Raw genomic sequence first — 17,123 nt, 5'->3', positions numbered from 1 at the left:
TTGGACACGATGTTTCTCCTTGGAAATCTCTACTCCCTGATCTCAAATTGAGAGTCTACAACTCTCAAATCTGTGGATCTACTGCCAATCTTAGAGTGCAGAACCCTTTGGGCTGACCTGGCTCTATTTCCACAAAGCGCTTTTCTTTTGGAGAGGCTCTTCCCTTCCTCTACTCCTCCCTTGTGCGAAGGGAGAACACCTGCAAACAAACGCTCATAGATCACGTCATCTAAACATGAAAAGCATCACCTATGAACAAGGGGACCTTTCCTTATAGATCGACACACCACAACGCTGTGCTCTTGGGTTCCTTCTAGTAGATTAGCCCCATCTACGACGTCTATGGGCTGAAAACAGAGAAACTCAGCGATCTTTAAAGGAACTTGTCTACTCGGCCCAAGAAACATCTGATACACTTAGGACAGCCCTCGTTGGCATCATCGTCTTTGCAGGTGAAATATGCAGCAGCATGGAGGAGTCTTTGGCGCCTTGCTCTTCTGCTACAATTGCCAAAATTGAGGCGCTAGATGATGGTATTGGAAGGCCGGCAAAAATTGGGCTGATCTGGGGACGCCTAGCTTTTCCAAGGGAGCTGAAATAGGGGCACCTCCTTGCTACTGCTAAAAAGAAAGAGAAAGGGGTCCCTTGTTGCCAGGAAGAGGGGACGCCCAGATTTTGGCCACTTAATTCGCAGAAGGCTGCCCACTTATGAAGTGGGCACCGGACAATTTTATAAATGGTGTGAACCTACCAAAAAATCAATAAACACTTTAAGCTGAAAAATATGCTTACACAATCACAACCCAGGTGTCCTTGGATGCAGTCTCATGCACAAATGCAATGCTAACATAGACTCCTTTACGGAAAAGAATCTACTTTCCCAAAAAGCAACTCACTTATTTCAAAAGCAACTGCATTTCCCCAAAGCTTACTCAGAACCCATCTTCATTCAAGTGCTTGTCTCTCATTTCTTGTGCACAACACTAAGTCAGTTCAGAATCTACTTTGACTATGGAATATTCCCTATCCGATGCTCCAGCCCACCCACCATGTGACACATCAAAATACCCATCAGTTTTTTTCTCCCTCACCGAGCTTACGGACAACTCTTTTGCGATGCTCTATGTCACCCATCTCATGACGCATCGGAGATGTCCGTTTTGGATGGTCAAATACTCCTCCTCGATGCTCGACAAGGTTGCAAACGTGCCAGACATTTACTTCATTGCACCACCATTATACTATGGTAAAGCCCGAGCAACTCAAAGCCTGCTCTGTGTCTTCTTATGGCACTTGAGTCTTGAGGGCCTTTTGTCATGACCACAATTTCCGGCTGAAACACCCACAGTGTGGCACTGCAAGACTACTCTATTGTGTTTACCTCACTTGATTGACTGTCAAAACTATCTTAGCAATCTTAGTCGTACACAATGGATTGACAACTGCTGGGCTAGAAATTAGGAATCTTGAAGCTTGCCCGTAAGTGTAACAGCCAGTCAAAATGATAACCCAAGGAACTGCATCTGTATTTTGGAGTTTCTCTCACCCGCTTGCAGGGCACGCCACCTTTCTGCCTACTTTCTAAAAGAAACTTCCTTTCACTACCTCCATTTCATAATACCTGTGTTAACAACAAATCAGGTCAATCCCCCTTCTCGAGGGTCCAGACTTCAATCCTTTTAAAACATGAAACAGAAGCCAAACAACTCCTTCAGGTAGTCAATACCAGGAAAGTCCACAGCTTGCGAAAATTAAGTCCTTACAATTCCCACTCCACTTCTTTCCTCCCAGAGAAAAGTCTACAATTAGTCTTAAGTGAACATGCATAGATTTTATTTTATTTTTTAACTGCTTTGCTCAATGAGGTCCAAACAAGACCAACCCATCCTTCGTTGACAATCAAGCTAGCAAATGTCATGTGCAGCATTTTGCAAGTCAAAAGCAACCCTGATTGCTTTTTAATTATGTAGCATGATGAAACCTATAAGCCAAGACCAGAGCTTCAAAATGAGGACCTTATTGGGAACTGTCAATAACATAAATAACAAGATCCATACCAAGCTCCACATCAAGCAGTAAGAATGCAATTTTTTGTCAAACACAACAAAACAAGCACAATCAAAAGATTAAGGTGCTGTTCAATTCCAAAAGCTGAAGCATGGAGGCCAACTCACTCTATTGCAGAAGGAGGCTTTTCATTCTCTTCATAGAGATTCACAAGCACTGTCATCAATAAAACAAAAGAAAAATAAGCTTCAACTTTCAAGTATTGCTTAGAATTTACTGACATATTAAAGCAACCCCCTTTGATCTACTAGCTAGCAACTTAACAATAACATCAAATAATCAAAGTCTACACACGACTGCTTGTCGACAACAAAATAATTATTTTCAGAAACTATGAGTAGCTAGGGCAAGAAGAACAGAACATAGTTAAGCAATTGCCATAGTCAGAAAAAGGGGAGAGGGAGAAAATTCACCCATTAACAGCTTGTGATAGCAAGTTTACACGAGAACTAGTATCCAAACATACAAATAGGTAGTTCAAGCTACAGAGATGAGTTCAAGCTACAGAGATGGCAAATATTAGCAAACCATCTAGCATGTTATGCCATTAAATTTAAAGTGACATTCCTTACATATGAAGTAACCTTGTTTTTAAAACTTAAGGTGACTCTGTTTACACTTTTCCATGCTCTATAAGCATGTTATGCACCTTGTAGTAAGATGAAAGGCCCCCTCATCAAGATGGAGTCTGTGATTTGGTTAAAAGCCTCTACAGCCATTAGAACTGCTCAAATTTCACTCCTAAAGCTACGAACATAGCATAAATTGTCACAGTTCAGGGTTCACACCTCAACTGTTCTGTACACCTTGACAGGTCAGGCATTAATATCTTGCTAGTCATCATTGTTTGCAAACATTGGATGATGTTGCAAGGTGCAATTAGTAACACATTTAGATGGTCGCTTGTTAGATCATGGGGCATGTCTAAGTTGGTGAATCGTGGCCATCAATACTTCAGTTAAACAAGCCCATTTTTTATCCTATGAGGTGCTTCACGTCTCCAATTTTCTTGCGAATAATGAACTTTTGGAGACAATGTAAGATTAATCCTCGCACTTATAAATAGTACAAGAGATACCATCTAACCATCTTATCCCATCTAGAACTCTTGATGCACCTAGATCACTATGCAGCCATCTCATCCTTCCGCAACTCTTGATGCGCTCACAACAGTATCCAATCATCTCATCCAAAGAGACATCTTGATGCACTTGAATCTCATTCAGTTCACATCCAGTTCTCTTGATGGGCTCACAACAGTATCCAATCATCTCATCCAGATAGACATCTTGAGGCACTTGAATCTCATCCATTTAGCCATTACATCGTGTCTAGATACACTAAGTTCAAATCATTCATCACACAAAATTCTCCTGGCATTTCATCTTTCTCTACATGGCTCTAACAATACACACATGAAAGAGCACATGTTTTCGATTCAATTAAAGAAATTTCCAATTCACTGGACAAACCTTCATAAACCCATCCCGCAAAATACTGTCAGCCCGCCAATACCCCTAAATCTCAAAGAGAAATTAGCTTCCCTCTTGTGTAGTCCGCACTGCACCAGATTCAACCTGCTGATTTGTAGCAGGGCTACAGTGTCACTTCACAGGACAGACAGTTGGACAGTTGGTTACACTTGGTCTGGTTCACACTGGACGGACCCTTTGGTCTCGGGAGTGACACGTGGCAAGGTACCTACCGACGGTGGTCTAGTGGACCTCGTGGCCAGGTCACCACATGGCTGACATTTATGAGCCGTTGGTGGCTCTTTATGGTGATAGATGAGTAGTAGCGTTTGGTAGGATTATCTTGTACGTAGTCGTCTTAGTAGCGAGGCTTACATAGAGCACCTCGGCACTCACCCTGCACATCTGAGCCTCGACACCCCCATTTGTACCTGTGACTCCTGGGCTGGAGCTGAGTGTGCTGCCACGCCAGAGTCTGTACATGGTTCTTTGAGATAGTCGAGTCCACATGTTCTGGTCCACTGTTGTGTCTCTGTTGTTCTATTGTTATCCATTGTTTCTGTGTTTCATTCTGTTTGAGTGAGTTTCCATTTGTTGAGTGAGATTGTCACGCACATTGCACTGAGGGGCACCCACACAGTAGAGAGCACGACACATTATCCGCACTACAGGTGCTCTCATTTTGGCGATCACGGTGGGACCTCAACTGAAGTCTCACTCTCTTGAGTAGCTGGTTTTCTTCGCTTCGCCTGTGCAGCTTGTTGGTCTGGTCCAGTTTCAGCCTTGATAGCTTAATCTAACTGGTCTAGTCTCTCGCCTTGCTGGTCTGGTCCTCTCTCACCCTGGTCCACCCAGTCCTCGTCCTCGTCTAGTCCTTCCTCGTCCTGGTCGAGGCCAGGTGGTCTAGTCACTCGCCCTGGTCTAGTAGAGTCTAGACCAAGGTTCAGCCAAGTGACGGTCGTCTTGCCCAAGTGAAGGTCTTCTTGGCCAAAGCTTGGTGGGGTTGGCTGTTACTGCATGACACATACAAGGAGGTCATTGGAGCGTCAAAGTGCACTACTGAGTCCTCTGAAGTACTACCACAGACGGCGTCAACCCTTGGTGCCCAGTAGAAGCATATTAACCCCATCACCCATACCGACTCATACGGCTACCTCCATTCCTTCGGCCGGTTCTACATCCTCTAGGTCACCTTCTCCGGTAAGGCTCTCCCCCATTTTGTTACAGCAAGCTAGTGAGCAACAGACTCAGGAGCAAGAGGCCATGGAGGAGCTCACAAGTGTTCTGGCAAAGGTGAACATCAAGTTCCCTACCTTTAAGGGTCTCTCCACAGAGGATGCAAACGACCATGCTCGGAGGTTTGTCTCTCTTTGCAGAGGTCGTGGCCTCAACAGAGAAGACGCATACCTGGTTCTCTTCCCGTCCACCTTGGATGGTCTTGCAGATAAATGGTACAATCAGTTTGCTGAAAACCACTTTACTACTTGGACCATGTTAAGACAGCAGTTCTGTGAAGCTTTCCGACCAGGGGATTATCAAGAGAAGATTCTAGATGAGTTGGCCAACCTGTTGCTCCAGCCCAAGGAGACATTTGCAGAGCTCATGACCAGAACAAAGTCCCTGGTCGCCAAGCTGCCTCAGTAACCAGGGGAATTCATGGTGAAGAAGTGGGTAGAGAAGGCTCTACCTAAGACTTCTCAACAAAAGCTCAGAGAAAGCCTCCCTCCTGAAGCCAGTCTAGGAGACTTTGTTGCTACTGCTACTAGTATAGAGGGAGCAAGAATGCAGTTCACTGACTCTCCTCAGTTAGATACTTCCCCTGTACTCGTGGACAGTCCATCAGACCCCTTGACTTCTTTATGAAGGGAACTGGAAGCCCTTAAGTTACAGCGGGCCCTTCAAGAAGAGAGATCCTTCTCTCTCAGACAGAAGAAGCCTCCACATCAAGAGGCTTATGATCAACTTAAAAGAGAGTTAGAAGAGCTCAGGTCTCAGCAGGAGACTAAGGCTATGGTATGGTGTAGTTCATGCCGCTCTCCAGGACACCCTCCACTGGACTGTCCCCTTCGCTCTTATTGCCACTTCTATGAAAAATCGGGTCATGAAGATAAGGATTGCTACTATATAAAGGGATTGCACAAAATACAGCAAAGTCTTGGTCCTACTCTCCAACAGGGGTTAGCACCAGCATCCAACATGGTTTCCCACTACGGCCATCCCAACTACATGCCACCTTTGCTCAATACCCCTGCTGACCAAGGTATGTCAAGTACTTTCCCGACTCAAAGTTTTTATAATGCTAATGCCACCTCAACCCCTCAGAGCTTTTACACTTCAGCCTCCAACTCCATGCAGCAACCACCTCGTCCCCCGTTTCATCCTTCCAATCAGCCCATACTCTGCTACAGATGCGGAGAATATGGGCATTATCAGAGCAAGTGTCCTTTACCTGAGGGGTCCCCTCCTTGTCGTCATTGCCCTGATTCGAAGGATCACTACAGTAAGGATTGTCCCACGCAAAGGGCATCCACATCTTCAGGCTCGACTCAGAACCAGCAAGAATTCACCTTCCCGAAGATAAACTTGATTACTGTGAACACCGTGCCTCAACCATCACCTGCTACTCATGTGGTTAAGCCACTGCAAGTGGAGGAGCTTGCTGGTGTCCTTACTCGGGCACAAAGAGCAGCTCTTGGTCTCAGTCTGCCCACAGGTCCACCTCGCCAGTCCCCACTTCCTCAATCTGGTCTACCTGACCCAAAGGACGAGTCCTTCAAAATTGCTCAGAGCAAACCAACTTCCTTGTTATCCGACATTGATGGAGCCTTCTTGGAAGCAGTGGCTGACTTGGAACAGATTAAGGTCCCAAAGGGAGCCCAGTTCGAAGGCGCCAAACCCACAGCAAAAGCCATTTTGAACAGGTGTCACTATACGACATGCTAAGGCTCGACGCAACACTCAGAAGTGACACCCTGTCAGTCATTCAGTCTCTGTACCCGGGGGTTGGGCCTAGTGGCGGGCACCTCCCTGTACAGCCCTCAGAGTCTTATTCGATTTCCTATCTAACTGCTCCCCTCACCGATTATAAAAGTCCTCATCTCATTGTATCTATTCTTGGGCACCAGCTATCCGGCGTCATCGTTGATGGTGGATCTGGCATCAACCTGATGCCCGAGTTCACTATGTTAGCTCTAGGTCTACAGCCTACTCGCCTTGCTCCCTTCACAGTTACATTGGCCGACCAGTGGACAGTCTACCCAGTGGGCATAGTGGACAATGTGCCTCTGCAAGTACAAGACTTTACTTTTAACTTGGATTTTGTTGTGGTTCGTCTTCCCCATGTTGAAGGCGGATTTCCTTTGCTCATTGGAAGACCATGGCTGCGACACACTAAAGCACTTCATGATTGGGGAAACGACACAATGTGGATACATACTTCTAGCTCCTCGATGCAACCCATTCTCGTAGAAGGTGGTATGGATCCCGTGGTGCAGCAAGTTTCTTTGTCAATGGAAACCAAACCTGAACAAGAACAACCTACTACACCTGAAGGGTCAAATGAAGATCTGTTAGAGTGGTTAGAGGCTACCAAATCTATGCCTTGTTATGGAGTCTCTATTCACTCTTTGCATGAAGGTACACCCTCTTCTAATGTTTCCACAGTAACTAAACCCAATGAGCCACCTGAGCCTATGAAGAAGCATAGAAGCAGTAAGAAATCTCGACCACAAGAGTTCACCACCCTTCAAACATCAGCCTCAGAGATGTCTGCTGCTACGACCAGAACGAAGCTCTGCTCTGGGTCTAGCGAACTCCCTTCACAGAGCCCGGCCTGCTTGACGAATTCCTTACTCTTGATAATTATCTTGCTAATGATAGTTCGTTCTGTCCTTGGCCCTTACCTTGCTCATCATGGTCTGCTACCTCTTCTCCCTTTCCCAACTCCCAACTCTACCCACCTCTCTCCCAACTCGAACCTACCCACTCAACCTCACACCCTCGCCCTAGTCCCTCTCCCTCTCCATTGCCCAGCTCACGCCCTATTCACCCCACCCCCTCCCTGCCCTCGCCCCTTAAGTCCCCCAGCCCCTTGTCTATCCCACTCGCCCTCGTCCCCTAGTCCCTCTCCCTCGCCCCTAGTCCCTAGCCCCCTCACCTACCCACTCGCCCTCGCCCCTACCCTCCCCCTTTCCCCTCGCCCCTTCCCACCATTGCCCACCCCCTCACTTCCCCTCGCCCCTACCCTCCCCCTCACTTCCTCTCGCCCCTACCCTCCCCCTTTCCCCTCGCCCCTACCCACCCTTGCCCACCCCCTCACTTCCCCTCGCCCCTACCCTCCCCCTTTCCCCTCGCCCCTTCCCACCCTTGCCCACCCCCTCGCCCCTACCCTCCCCCTCACTTCCTCTCGCCCCTACCCACCCTTGCCCACCCCCTCACTTCCCCTCGCCCCTACCCACCCTTGCCCACCCCCTCAATTTCCTCTCGCCCCTACCCTCCCCCTTTCCCCTCGCTGAGCTGAGCTGAGCTGATATTTTCCACGTTGGGGCTTTTCTTGTATTGTGACTTTTTATTGATATATCCACACGCCATGAATGGCAGCAATCCATGGAGGATTTCTGGCCTAATCTCTACATGCTACGAGTTTGTGCTGGCTCTTTTCATTTTGTTTCAAATGCTACTTGCACTTCTTGCTCTCGAGGTTGCAAAGTTTCTACCTGTTGGTCGAGCGTTCTCGTGTAGTAGGCACAAACAACACAGTGCCTTTTGTTCTGGGCATTTCCCTCCTTTCTCTCCTTGCCGCGAAAGAGACAGTGGCCAAAGCTCAGAAACACCAAGTGCATCTCGGACCCCCACTCGGTTCTCTAGAGGTCTGCCTCCCGGAACAGCCCTTCCACAAGAAATTCAAAGCAGCAGAGATGCAAGTGAGCTTACATTTCCAAGAAAGGCAGGTCTTGCTAACCAAGAGAGGAGCCTCAGCATGTCTTCAGCCTATAAAAGGCAGAGCAGACATAACAACTCTGCCAGTCTGGGGGAGGGTACTTCAGAGTTCAAAGGTTCAAAGGTTCTCTGGATGGAGAGACATGTCAATCCATTGAAGCAGGATTGGACCTTTATGATGACTTGATTGAGGTGAGCTCAGAATATCTGAAGCAGAAGGATCGAGGGCATGAAGAAGTAATTTTGAGTTTGCTTAAGGCGTTGCAAGCAGGGCAGTGTTTTACTCCACTTTTGAGGAATGCAAGGTCATGGTTGGGCCTAACACCTGCTTCAAGAAATGTACGGAGGCAGTACCTAGTGGTTTTCTTTCACAGTTTTTTTAGTATTCCTCTCACCGAGACGGTGAGCGGTCTTCTAGCGGGCAACCTGTAGCAGGGCTACAGTGTCACTTCATAGGACACACAGTTGGACCATAGTTACATGGGACGGCAGGTCGGGGTCGGGAACGGGGTCGGGACGGCAAAAGTCAGGAAACGGGGACAGAGGTCGGAACGGCAAAAAAAAAAGAGAGTTTTTTTGGCATTTTTTGACCTACACACATAGAGCATCACTTTGACCATAAATTTACACTAAATAGACCAAAGAACACGAGTCATATAGGCTGAAATGTGCTAATAAAACATCGATGATCGATGGATACAAAATGAGAAGTGCATGCCACAAGGGCTCAAGAGTCAAAAAGCCTAAAGGACTTAGGACAAGCCTGAGGCCTCAAGGATAACAAAAAGTACGAAGGGCTATGTAGTAGGTAGAGTCGTAGACTCAAGAGTCTAGACTCGAGAGTCGAGTGATCAATGATCATGAAACTCAAGAAGTGCTCGCCTACTGAATCTCCACATCGTCGTCGTAGTCGAGGTCGTCAGCGACGTATGAGGGCTCCGGCTCGGGAGGCTCGCATTGAGGCTCGAAATCCTCCTCTAGCTCCTCCAAAAGAGTATCGGCCATAGATGGATTCTCTTGTGCCATCTCCCACTCAGTGAAAGGATCTGCCTTGTGTGTGACGCTTTTGGCAAGCATGCGCAAGTTAGCGCTCACAAACACCAAATCATTGGCCCTCTGAACCCCAAGGCGATTCCTCTTCTTAGAGGCAATGTGGCTGTACACACTCCATAGTTGCTCCAAGCAACTAGTGGTACATGCTTGGCTAAGGACACGAACAGCCAAGCGCTGCAAATGTGGGCCATCTCCTCCATAGTCCTCCCACCACAAAACCGAGCCAATCTTGTTGCGATCAAGCTATGCATCTACACATCCATAGGAGCCCTTCTTTTGCCTGTAGTTGAGTAGCTCGTCTCTAATCTTGCGCCTAATGTCACTGCTAGGCTCAAGGCGCTCAAATGCAAGCCGCCATCCTTTGCTCACCTCCTTGTCAGTCTCTTGACGCCTTCCTTGAAACTCACGGTCAAGCACATAAGCTGCCGCATGAAGTGGAGAGTAGTATCCATTCCACCTCGACTCACACAAGCCATGAATCTCCGCATACTGAACAGGGTCAGGCACAAGCTTCTCAAGTGCCTCTATCATCCGATCCATGGCTTCGTAGACTTTGCCAATGCATGGCTGGAAGCCATCCACCACTCGAAGTAGGTGTAGTATAGGCTTGACCATGGCGTCAAGAGTCTTCACCTCCTCCCACCAAGCGGCATCGTCAGCCCATTCTCGGCATTTCAATCCTACTGCTGATGTAGACTCCGGCATGGCCTGGAACTCATCACTGAGAAAGAGGCCCCTTAAGGCTCCGCCACATGTAGACAAGCCGCCTAGCATAAGCCAATTGAATACAAATCTTGTCTCTGAATATTTGAGCAAAGACAAGTGGCTCCTCTTTGGGAATTCATGGCGCACTTTTTGATGGTTGAGCACAAAGGAGACAATTCGAGAGGCGACACCAATGGTGGGTGAAATCCATGACAAGTTCCCTATGTCCTTGAGGAGGTTATTGAGGCAATGCGCCATGCAAAATGTGACATGGATGCTGAGATACATGCCCTCAATGATAGCTCCAGCTGCACTATTTGACGCCTCTCCATCTGCAACCATACAAAGGACATTCTCCGGGCCGGTGATCTCTGTGGTGCTTGTCCACTCCGCAGCAAGCATCTCAGCGGCCTTGCCACTATCGGATGCATCATGTGACTCCACAAAGTACATCTCCCCCTGAGAGTAGGCCACCACCCCGTGGATGGACCGCTTGCGGGTGTCGCTCCATCCATCTACAAGAAGAGAGACGCCATTGGTCTCCCATAAATCCTTTGTTGCTTGGGTCGCTTGCTCCACGGCAAGCTTCTCTTTGTCAAGGAGGGTGGTGCGAAGCCTCTCCGATGAAGGTGGCACATAAGAGGAGCCATATTCCCCTATTTTCGTAACCATGGTTCGAAAGTATGGAGACCTATCCACACAAAATAGAGCATGTTGCGTTAGTATGGAGAGTAGAGAAATTATAACCCATTATGAATACAAAATGGAAGATTGCAATGTGCATATGCCAAGGGAAACTCACCGCGAAGCATGGAAGGCAATGTGGTCGTGGAAGAAGAATCGGGCAACCGACCTATCCACCTCTTCCTTTAATTTAGGATTCCAATTTTCGTTGAGAGTGGTTTAGCGATGCGGAAGGGAAGAGGACGGTGTAGATCCATGGCTCTTAAAGGTTCGAGAGATGTCGTCAAGGTTGGCTTCCCTTTGCTCTCGCGGTGTCGCTGTGGCGGAGGGATCAACGGCAACAAAACGGCCCCTCTTGGACGCTTCCGCAACCTCATACACCGTGAGCTTCTCAAGAAGATCCAACCTCTTCTCGGGAGCTACATGAGGGCAAAACTTCACCTCGTGACCGGGTTCATGAAGAAGATGGGCTTGCACTTTGTTTGAACCACCCGATCTCTTGTATGGACATAGCTTGCACGTCCATGGTCTTGCACCGCCACCTTTGCCACGCGAGCTAAAGTCGACTTCATCCCACCATGACCACGTTTGCACGGCGGGCCTCCTTCGAGAAGAAGCGGCTTGAGAAGTGGAGTTGGCTTGAGATGACATGATGGTGGAGAGACTCGAGAGAGTAGAGCTTAGAAGTTAGAAGGGTTAGAGGAGAGCTTGTGTGGAGAGAGAGTAAAGGAGAGCTTCAAAGTTCAAACTTGAGCCTTGAGCTTGAGGGAAATGGAATGAGCTTGAGCCTTGAGCTTGAGGGAAATGGAATGAGCATTGAGCATTGAGACTATGCGTTGCAAACAGTCAAAAACGGCCATTTTTTTGAATCTGTTCCGGTCCGACCCCGGCCGACCCCGGTCCGTCTCCCTTGCGACCCGCCCGTCCGGCTCGTTTTTCGTCCGTCCCTCGGCGTTCCCAACCGTTCCCGGCCTGGTTACGGCCGTCCCCCGGCCCTAGGGCCCGTCCCCCCCGTCCCCTGTAACTATGAGTTGGACAGTTGGTTACACTTGGTCTGGTTCACACTAGACGAACCCTCTGGTCTCGGGAGCGACACGTGGCAGGGTACCTACCGACGGTGGTCTAGTGGACCTTGTGGCCAGGTCACCACATGGCTGACATTTATGAGCCGTTGGTGGCTCTTTATGGTGATAGATGAGTAGTAGCGTTTGGTAGGATTATCTTGTACGTAGTCGTCTTAGTAGCGAGGCTTACACAGAGCACCTCGGCACTCACCCTGCACATCTGAGCCTCGACACCCCCATTTGTACCTGTGAGTCCTGGGCTGGAGCTGAGTGTGCTACCACGCCAGAGTCTGTACATGGTTCTTTGAGATAGTCGAGTCCACATGTTCTGGTCCACTGTTGTGTCTCTGTTGTTCTGTTGTTATCCATTGTTTTTGTGTTTCATTCTGTTTGAGTGAGATTGTCACGCACATTGCACTGAGAGGCACCCACACTGTAGAGAGCACGACACATTATCCGCGCTACATGATTCATCGGTAACTTTTGGTATAGATGCTACTAATAATCCAAAGGCTTCAAGGTAAAACTCTCTCTAAGAGAATTTGCGATGTTCTCCTTCTCCATCCACTTTGCATTGAGGGCCAAAAAGTATCCTTGACCAAATTATCCGATGGACCACCTTTCTCTTTTTCTTGTGCCCTGTGACCTATTGGTAGCCCTGTTGGCCTCCCTTATCCTTGGCTCCTCAATCTGCATCTTTGGAATTCCTAATCTACCAGATGATATTGTGCCCTGGGACCCGTTGGTGGCCTTGTGTCCTAGGAACTGTTGGTGGCCTCGCTGATCTCCGGCACTTAACCTCAATCGTCTAAGGAGGAACCATCTGTTGATTCGCTTGCTTCGTCGGAACCCTCAGATGCGCTATCATCTGATTCCCTTGCTTCTTGTCCTCTCGGTCATTCCTTTCTAGTTGGGCACGCCACATCATCACTTTGTGTCACAATTCCCCGACGGTCCAGCTCTCTACGAAACTCTACATTCAGATGTTCTCCAGAGACTGGCCCTCCTGGCACTTATAAACAGTACAAGGGATGCCCAAAAGCCGAGCCCCAAAACGCTCCTGAACCAAAAGCTCTTACACCCAAAAGCATTTGTTGCCAAAAGCATGCACAAAACAGCCAAAAGCTGCCAACGCAAAACATGGAGGCAACACGGATGGAACACACTTTAAGTACTTTAAAACAACTGAACTAATAGAGACGCACGACACATGAGACATGGAGTGGTGGAGTTCCACCCCAAGAGAGAACTGTCTCCAAACCTTGGTGCCCCTTTCAGTATTTCTTTATATTGCTTCACCAAAGTATAACTCCCATGACTTTGCTTTGCATCTCCTGTAGGTAGAATGCCATAGAGAGAGCTCATGGGTCTTATTTAAAGTCCCTTGGCCTACCAAATGCAGTTACATGAAAAGCATCATCTCTAAAAGCTCCGGTGTCCAAAAGCATGCGCCATGAAGGTTGTTCGTACGGAGCCCTACCACGTCAACAATCCAACGGCATAAATCATGACAATCTGTACAGTGCCACGTAAGCCTGTCAGTGCAAATTGCGGGCTTTCCGTAGAGGCCTACCACGTCATCATCTCTCCACGCAAGTCTTTTGTGAGTGTGTGCACGCTTTATTTTCATGCTTAGGCCCCATCGAAAGGGATACTTTAAGTTGGGAAAATTTTATTATTTGGCCCCACTCGGTGAGGATCTATAACTTGGTAATAACTTCTTCTACTGCTTCTAGGGTTCAGACCCCTCGGCCAAGATATGAAGGTTGTGGCTCAAATCTTCAGTGGTTTGACACGTCAGTAAGTTGTGACATCCCCCCTTCTTGAAAGAAGAGTAATCGTCCGTGAAAACAACTCAAGTTAGCTCAGACGATTCTTCTTCTAGGGAGGATCCGATCCCTTAACTCAATACACATGGATTAAGTCAACAATCCCGCCAATAGAAATCTGTTGCACCTGACCACTCGGGTATAGAAGAAACAATGGGAAATCCAACAGCCATCGACTTCTGACGAGTCGGGAGAAGACTATGGTCCGTCTCCACCCACAGCTTATGAAATAATGGAGATGCAACCTCAACAACAGGTCGACAATTGTGCTCAACAAATGCTACGGTCCTCCAAGGAATCCCCAGTACGCGAAATTTTTGGCGAAGCATTTCCTTGACGAGATGCACTCTCGATGGCGTATCGCCATCCATTCGCCTCTCAAGTTGCCTTTAGAGAAGAAACCTACTGTGGTGGTACCAAGACAAAGAGTGTACTCAAAGGATGAATCTAATGAAGTTGTGGAGCGACGAGTCGGTAGACTCATGAAGACCAAGAGGCTGTCATGGAAGACGAGTCGAGTAGTAGACTATCCCGCCTACTTAGATCACAAATCTACCTTTGAGGCCGCCAATAAACCAAAGAAACGTGTTTGATTTGACGATGATCCAAGTTCATCATCGTCCTCTTCTGACAGTTCAGAGAGTTCTTCCTCTGACTCTAGTGATGAGGACAGAAAGGACAAAAAGCAGAGAAAGACTCATAGAAATAACAAAGGCAAGAAGAAGGCAAAGAAGAGTAGATCCCGCGAGAAATCTTGAAAGCACTTTGATAGTTCGGATGAGGATTCCTCGTCCTCAGAGTTCGGATTCCAATGAGCCGATGTACACAACGAAGAGAAAGTATCTATATCGAGCCAACCACTACGACTACCTTGAGGATAAGGGCAAGAAGCCCAAGGATTTTAAGGAGGGTGGGCAGGCTTTAAATTTTGATACGGTTTCAAGCTTTAAGGATACCCATAGAGCCCTCACTTTTATCCAACAGTTTGACATCGCTTTTTCAGGAGGGCGTTACTCATAACACTCCAAGGTACAAAGAGAGACATCTTATCTCAAAGGGGATGCCCAAACATGGTCATCTACCCTACTGTTACGTAGGAAAGCACCGACAAGGTGCTCCCAGTTCAAGCAATTTTTCACCTCTTCTTGGCTCACTCAAGAATACGAGCAAGATGTAATCACCGCTTGGAATCATGTGAGGATGACCAAGGAAGACACATTGGATGTTTACTGTCAAAGATTTTGGGATACTTTTCTACTTGTCTCTTCCTTATAAGAAAATTAACGTCAAGCAACAAGTTGAGCGGTTTTGATATGGACTCCCCAAAGAGATACGAAGTTATTGATTTGCAGCAAAAGTCCGAGTCCATGAAGTGGCGCATGGGACATGCCAAACAAGGGTTTGCAATGCATGCAGGCACTCTTAATTAACCTACAGACAGACTTGTGGCAGTCAGGACTGAACAAGAACCAACCAACGTTAACAAAGAAGGGAAAGCAACAGAAAAAGAAACCTTCAGGCCCTAGATTGTCAGCAAAGCACCGCGCCGAGTACTACAAAGAGGGCAAATGTTACAGATGTGGGAAACAAGGGCATGTGCTTGCCAAGTGCAACAAAGCGTCTAATGATCAGGCAAAGGAAAAGCAAGAGAGTTCCAAATCGACGGAGGAGCGAGCAAACAAAGGCAAGACAAAAGTAGGACTGGTACCCGATTTTGTGGAGACTAACTCAGAACAAATGGATGAAAGCACGGACCTCTACAAAAGTGGGACAAAGTATGAGATCAAAAAGCCCCTATCTTCTTTGACGGAGGAGACTAAATTCGTTGCTTGACTTGGAATTTCGCCAAAGGAAAGGGGACCACTAGCCGAGGCAATTCTAGCAGCACCATGACGGGATGTTGCCATTACACCTCTCATAGGCAAACTTTAGTTGCATTGTCAGGGGTATATAGGGCATGAGGACTTTTACATCATGCCTTTAGCAAGGTGTGACGTCCTTTTGGGAATGCCCTCGTTCCATAAGAACGGTGTTGTGGTCGACTACAGGGCAAGGAAAGCGACATTGAAGAATGAAAAGGGTGAGATGTAGTTCTTGATGTAAAATCAAGGGGCGAGTCCGTCCCACTTGTATCAGCTTCGGTCATTTTGAAATTTATAAAATCAAATCTGTTTGTAATATCGATCTACTTGAATGAGTTAAATGACAATAAAATGTCAAATTTGTCCGACCTTGAGAGGGAACGACAAGATTTTCTACAAGCTCAAGCCGATTGTTTCTCTAGAGGCTTACCAGGAGAGTTACCTCCTCAGCGACCTGAAGATCACACCATTGATTTGATTCTCGACAACATGCCACCAAACCGGCCGCCCAAAATAAGGAAATTATAAACCAAGTAAAAGAGCTTCTAGAAAATGGTCTAATTCAACCCAATACATCACCTTATTGTTTGCCAGTGTTGTTGATATTGAAGACAGATGACTCTTGGAGAATGTGCATTGACTACAGAGCTCTCAAAGAAATCACCATCAAAAACACGTTTCCAATACCCAAGATCGATCATATACTGAACAAGCTACAAGGTTCTACATGTTTTAGCAAAATCGACCTGAAAAGTGGCTATCATCAGATCACGGTCGCTCTTGGAGATGTATACAAGACCGCATTCAGGACGTCCCTTGGATTGAAAAGTATTTAATGATGCCTTTTGGTCTCATGAATGCTCCTGCAACGTTCAAGAGGATGATAGACACGACTTTTAGAAAGTAACGGTCATTTGTGAGCACCTTTTTTTACGTATTCTTCAAGAGTGAGGCAGAGCATAGACACCATCTGTTACTGGTTTTTCAGGCACTACGGTAACATCGACTAGTGGTTAACGGAAAAAAGAGCTATTTTTTCTTGCCAGAGATACAATTTTTGAACACATTGTCTCTACAAAGGGTGTAAAGATGGACCTGGCAAAGGTTGAAACCATTAGAGATTGGCCAAATTTGAAGAATGTACGTAAAGTTGGAAGCTTTTTGGGCTTGTGCTCGTATTACCGGCGATCCATTCGGAAGTTTGCGGAGATCGCTTCTCCATTACACATTTGACACAGAAAGGGGTTCCTTCTTCTTGGGGACCATCAAAGATTGAAGCTTTCAAAACTCTAAACTGAACATGTGTTTCAATCATTTAATCTAGCCATCTCATTCCGTCCAGAACTCTTGATGCACCTAAATTACTGTGCAGCCATCTCATCCTTCGGAACTCTTGATGCACTCTCAACAGTATCCATTCATCTCATCACATAGACATCTTGATGCACT

The 17,123-nt window shown here is 47.1% G+C and overlaps 1 protein-coding gene across 1 annotated transcript in view; it reads right to left on the bottom strand.

Moving 5' to 3' along the window:
• LOC147448169 (c-Myc-binding protein) overlaps positions 1-17,123 on the bottom strand; it is a 91,023-nt gene that overhangs the window by 22,312 nt on the left and 51,588 nt on the right. Inside the window, exon 3 of the mRNA XM_086524026.1 lies at positions 2,175-2,223. Within this exon, the coding sequence (XP_086380152.1) occupies positions 2,175-2,223 (49 nt within the window). The remainder of the gene's footprint in view (positions 1-2,174; positions 2,224-17,123) is intronic.

Source organism: Adiantum capillus-veneris, chromosome 11, assembly GCF_014529385.1.
Source record: "Adiantum capillus-veneris isolate H3 chromosome 11, ASM1452938v2, whole genome shotgun sequence".
Lineage (NCBI taxonomy): Eukaryota > Viridiplantae > Streptophyta > Polypodiopsida > Polypodiales > Pteridaceae > Adiantum > Adiantum capillus-veneris.
Note: the sequence above shows the minus strand (reverse complement) of the source record. Positions and strands in the feature narration are given on the sequence as shown.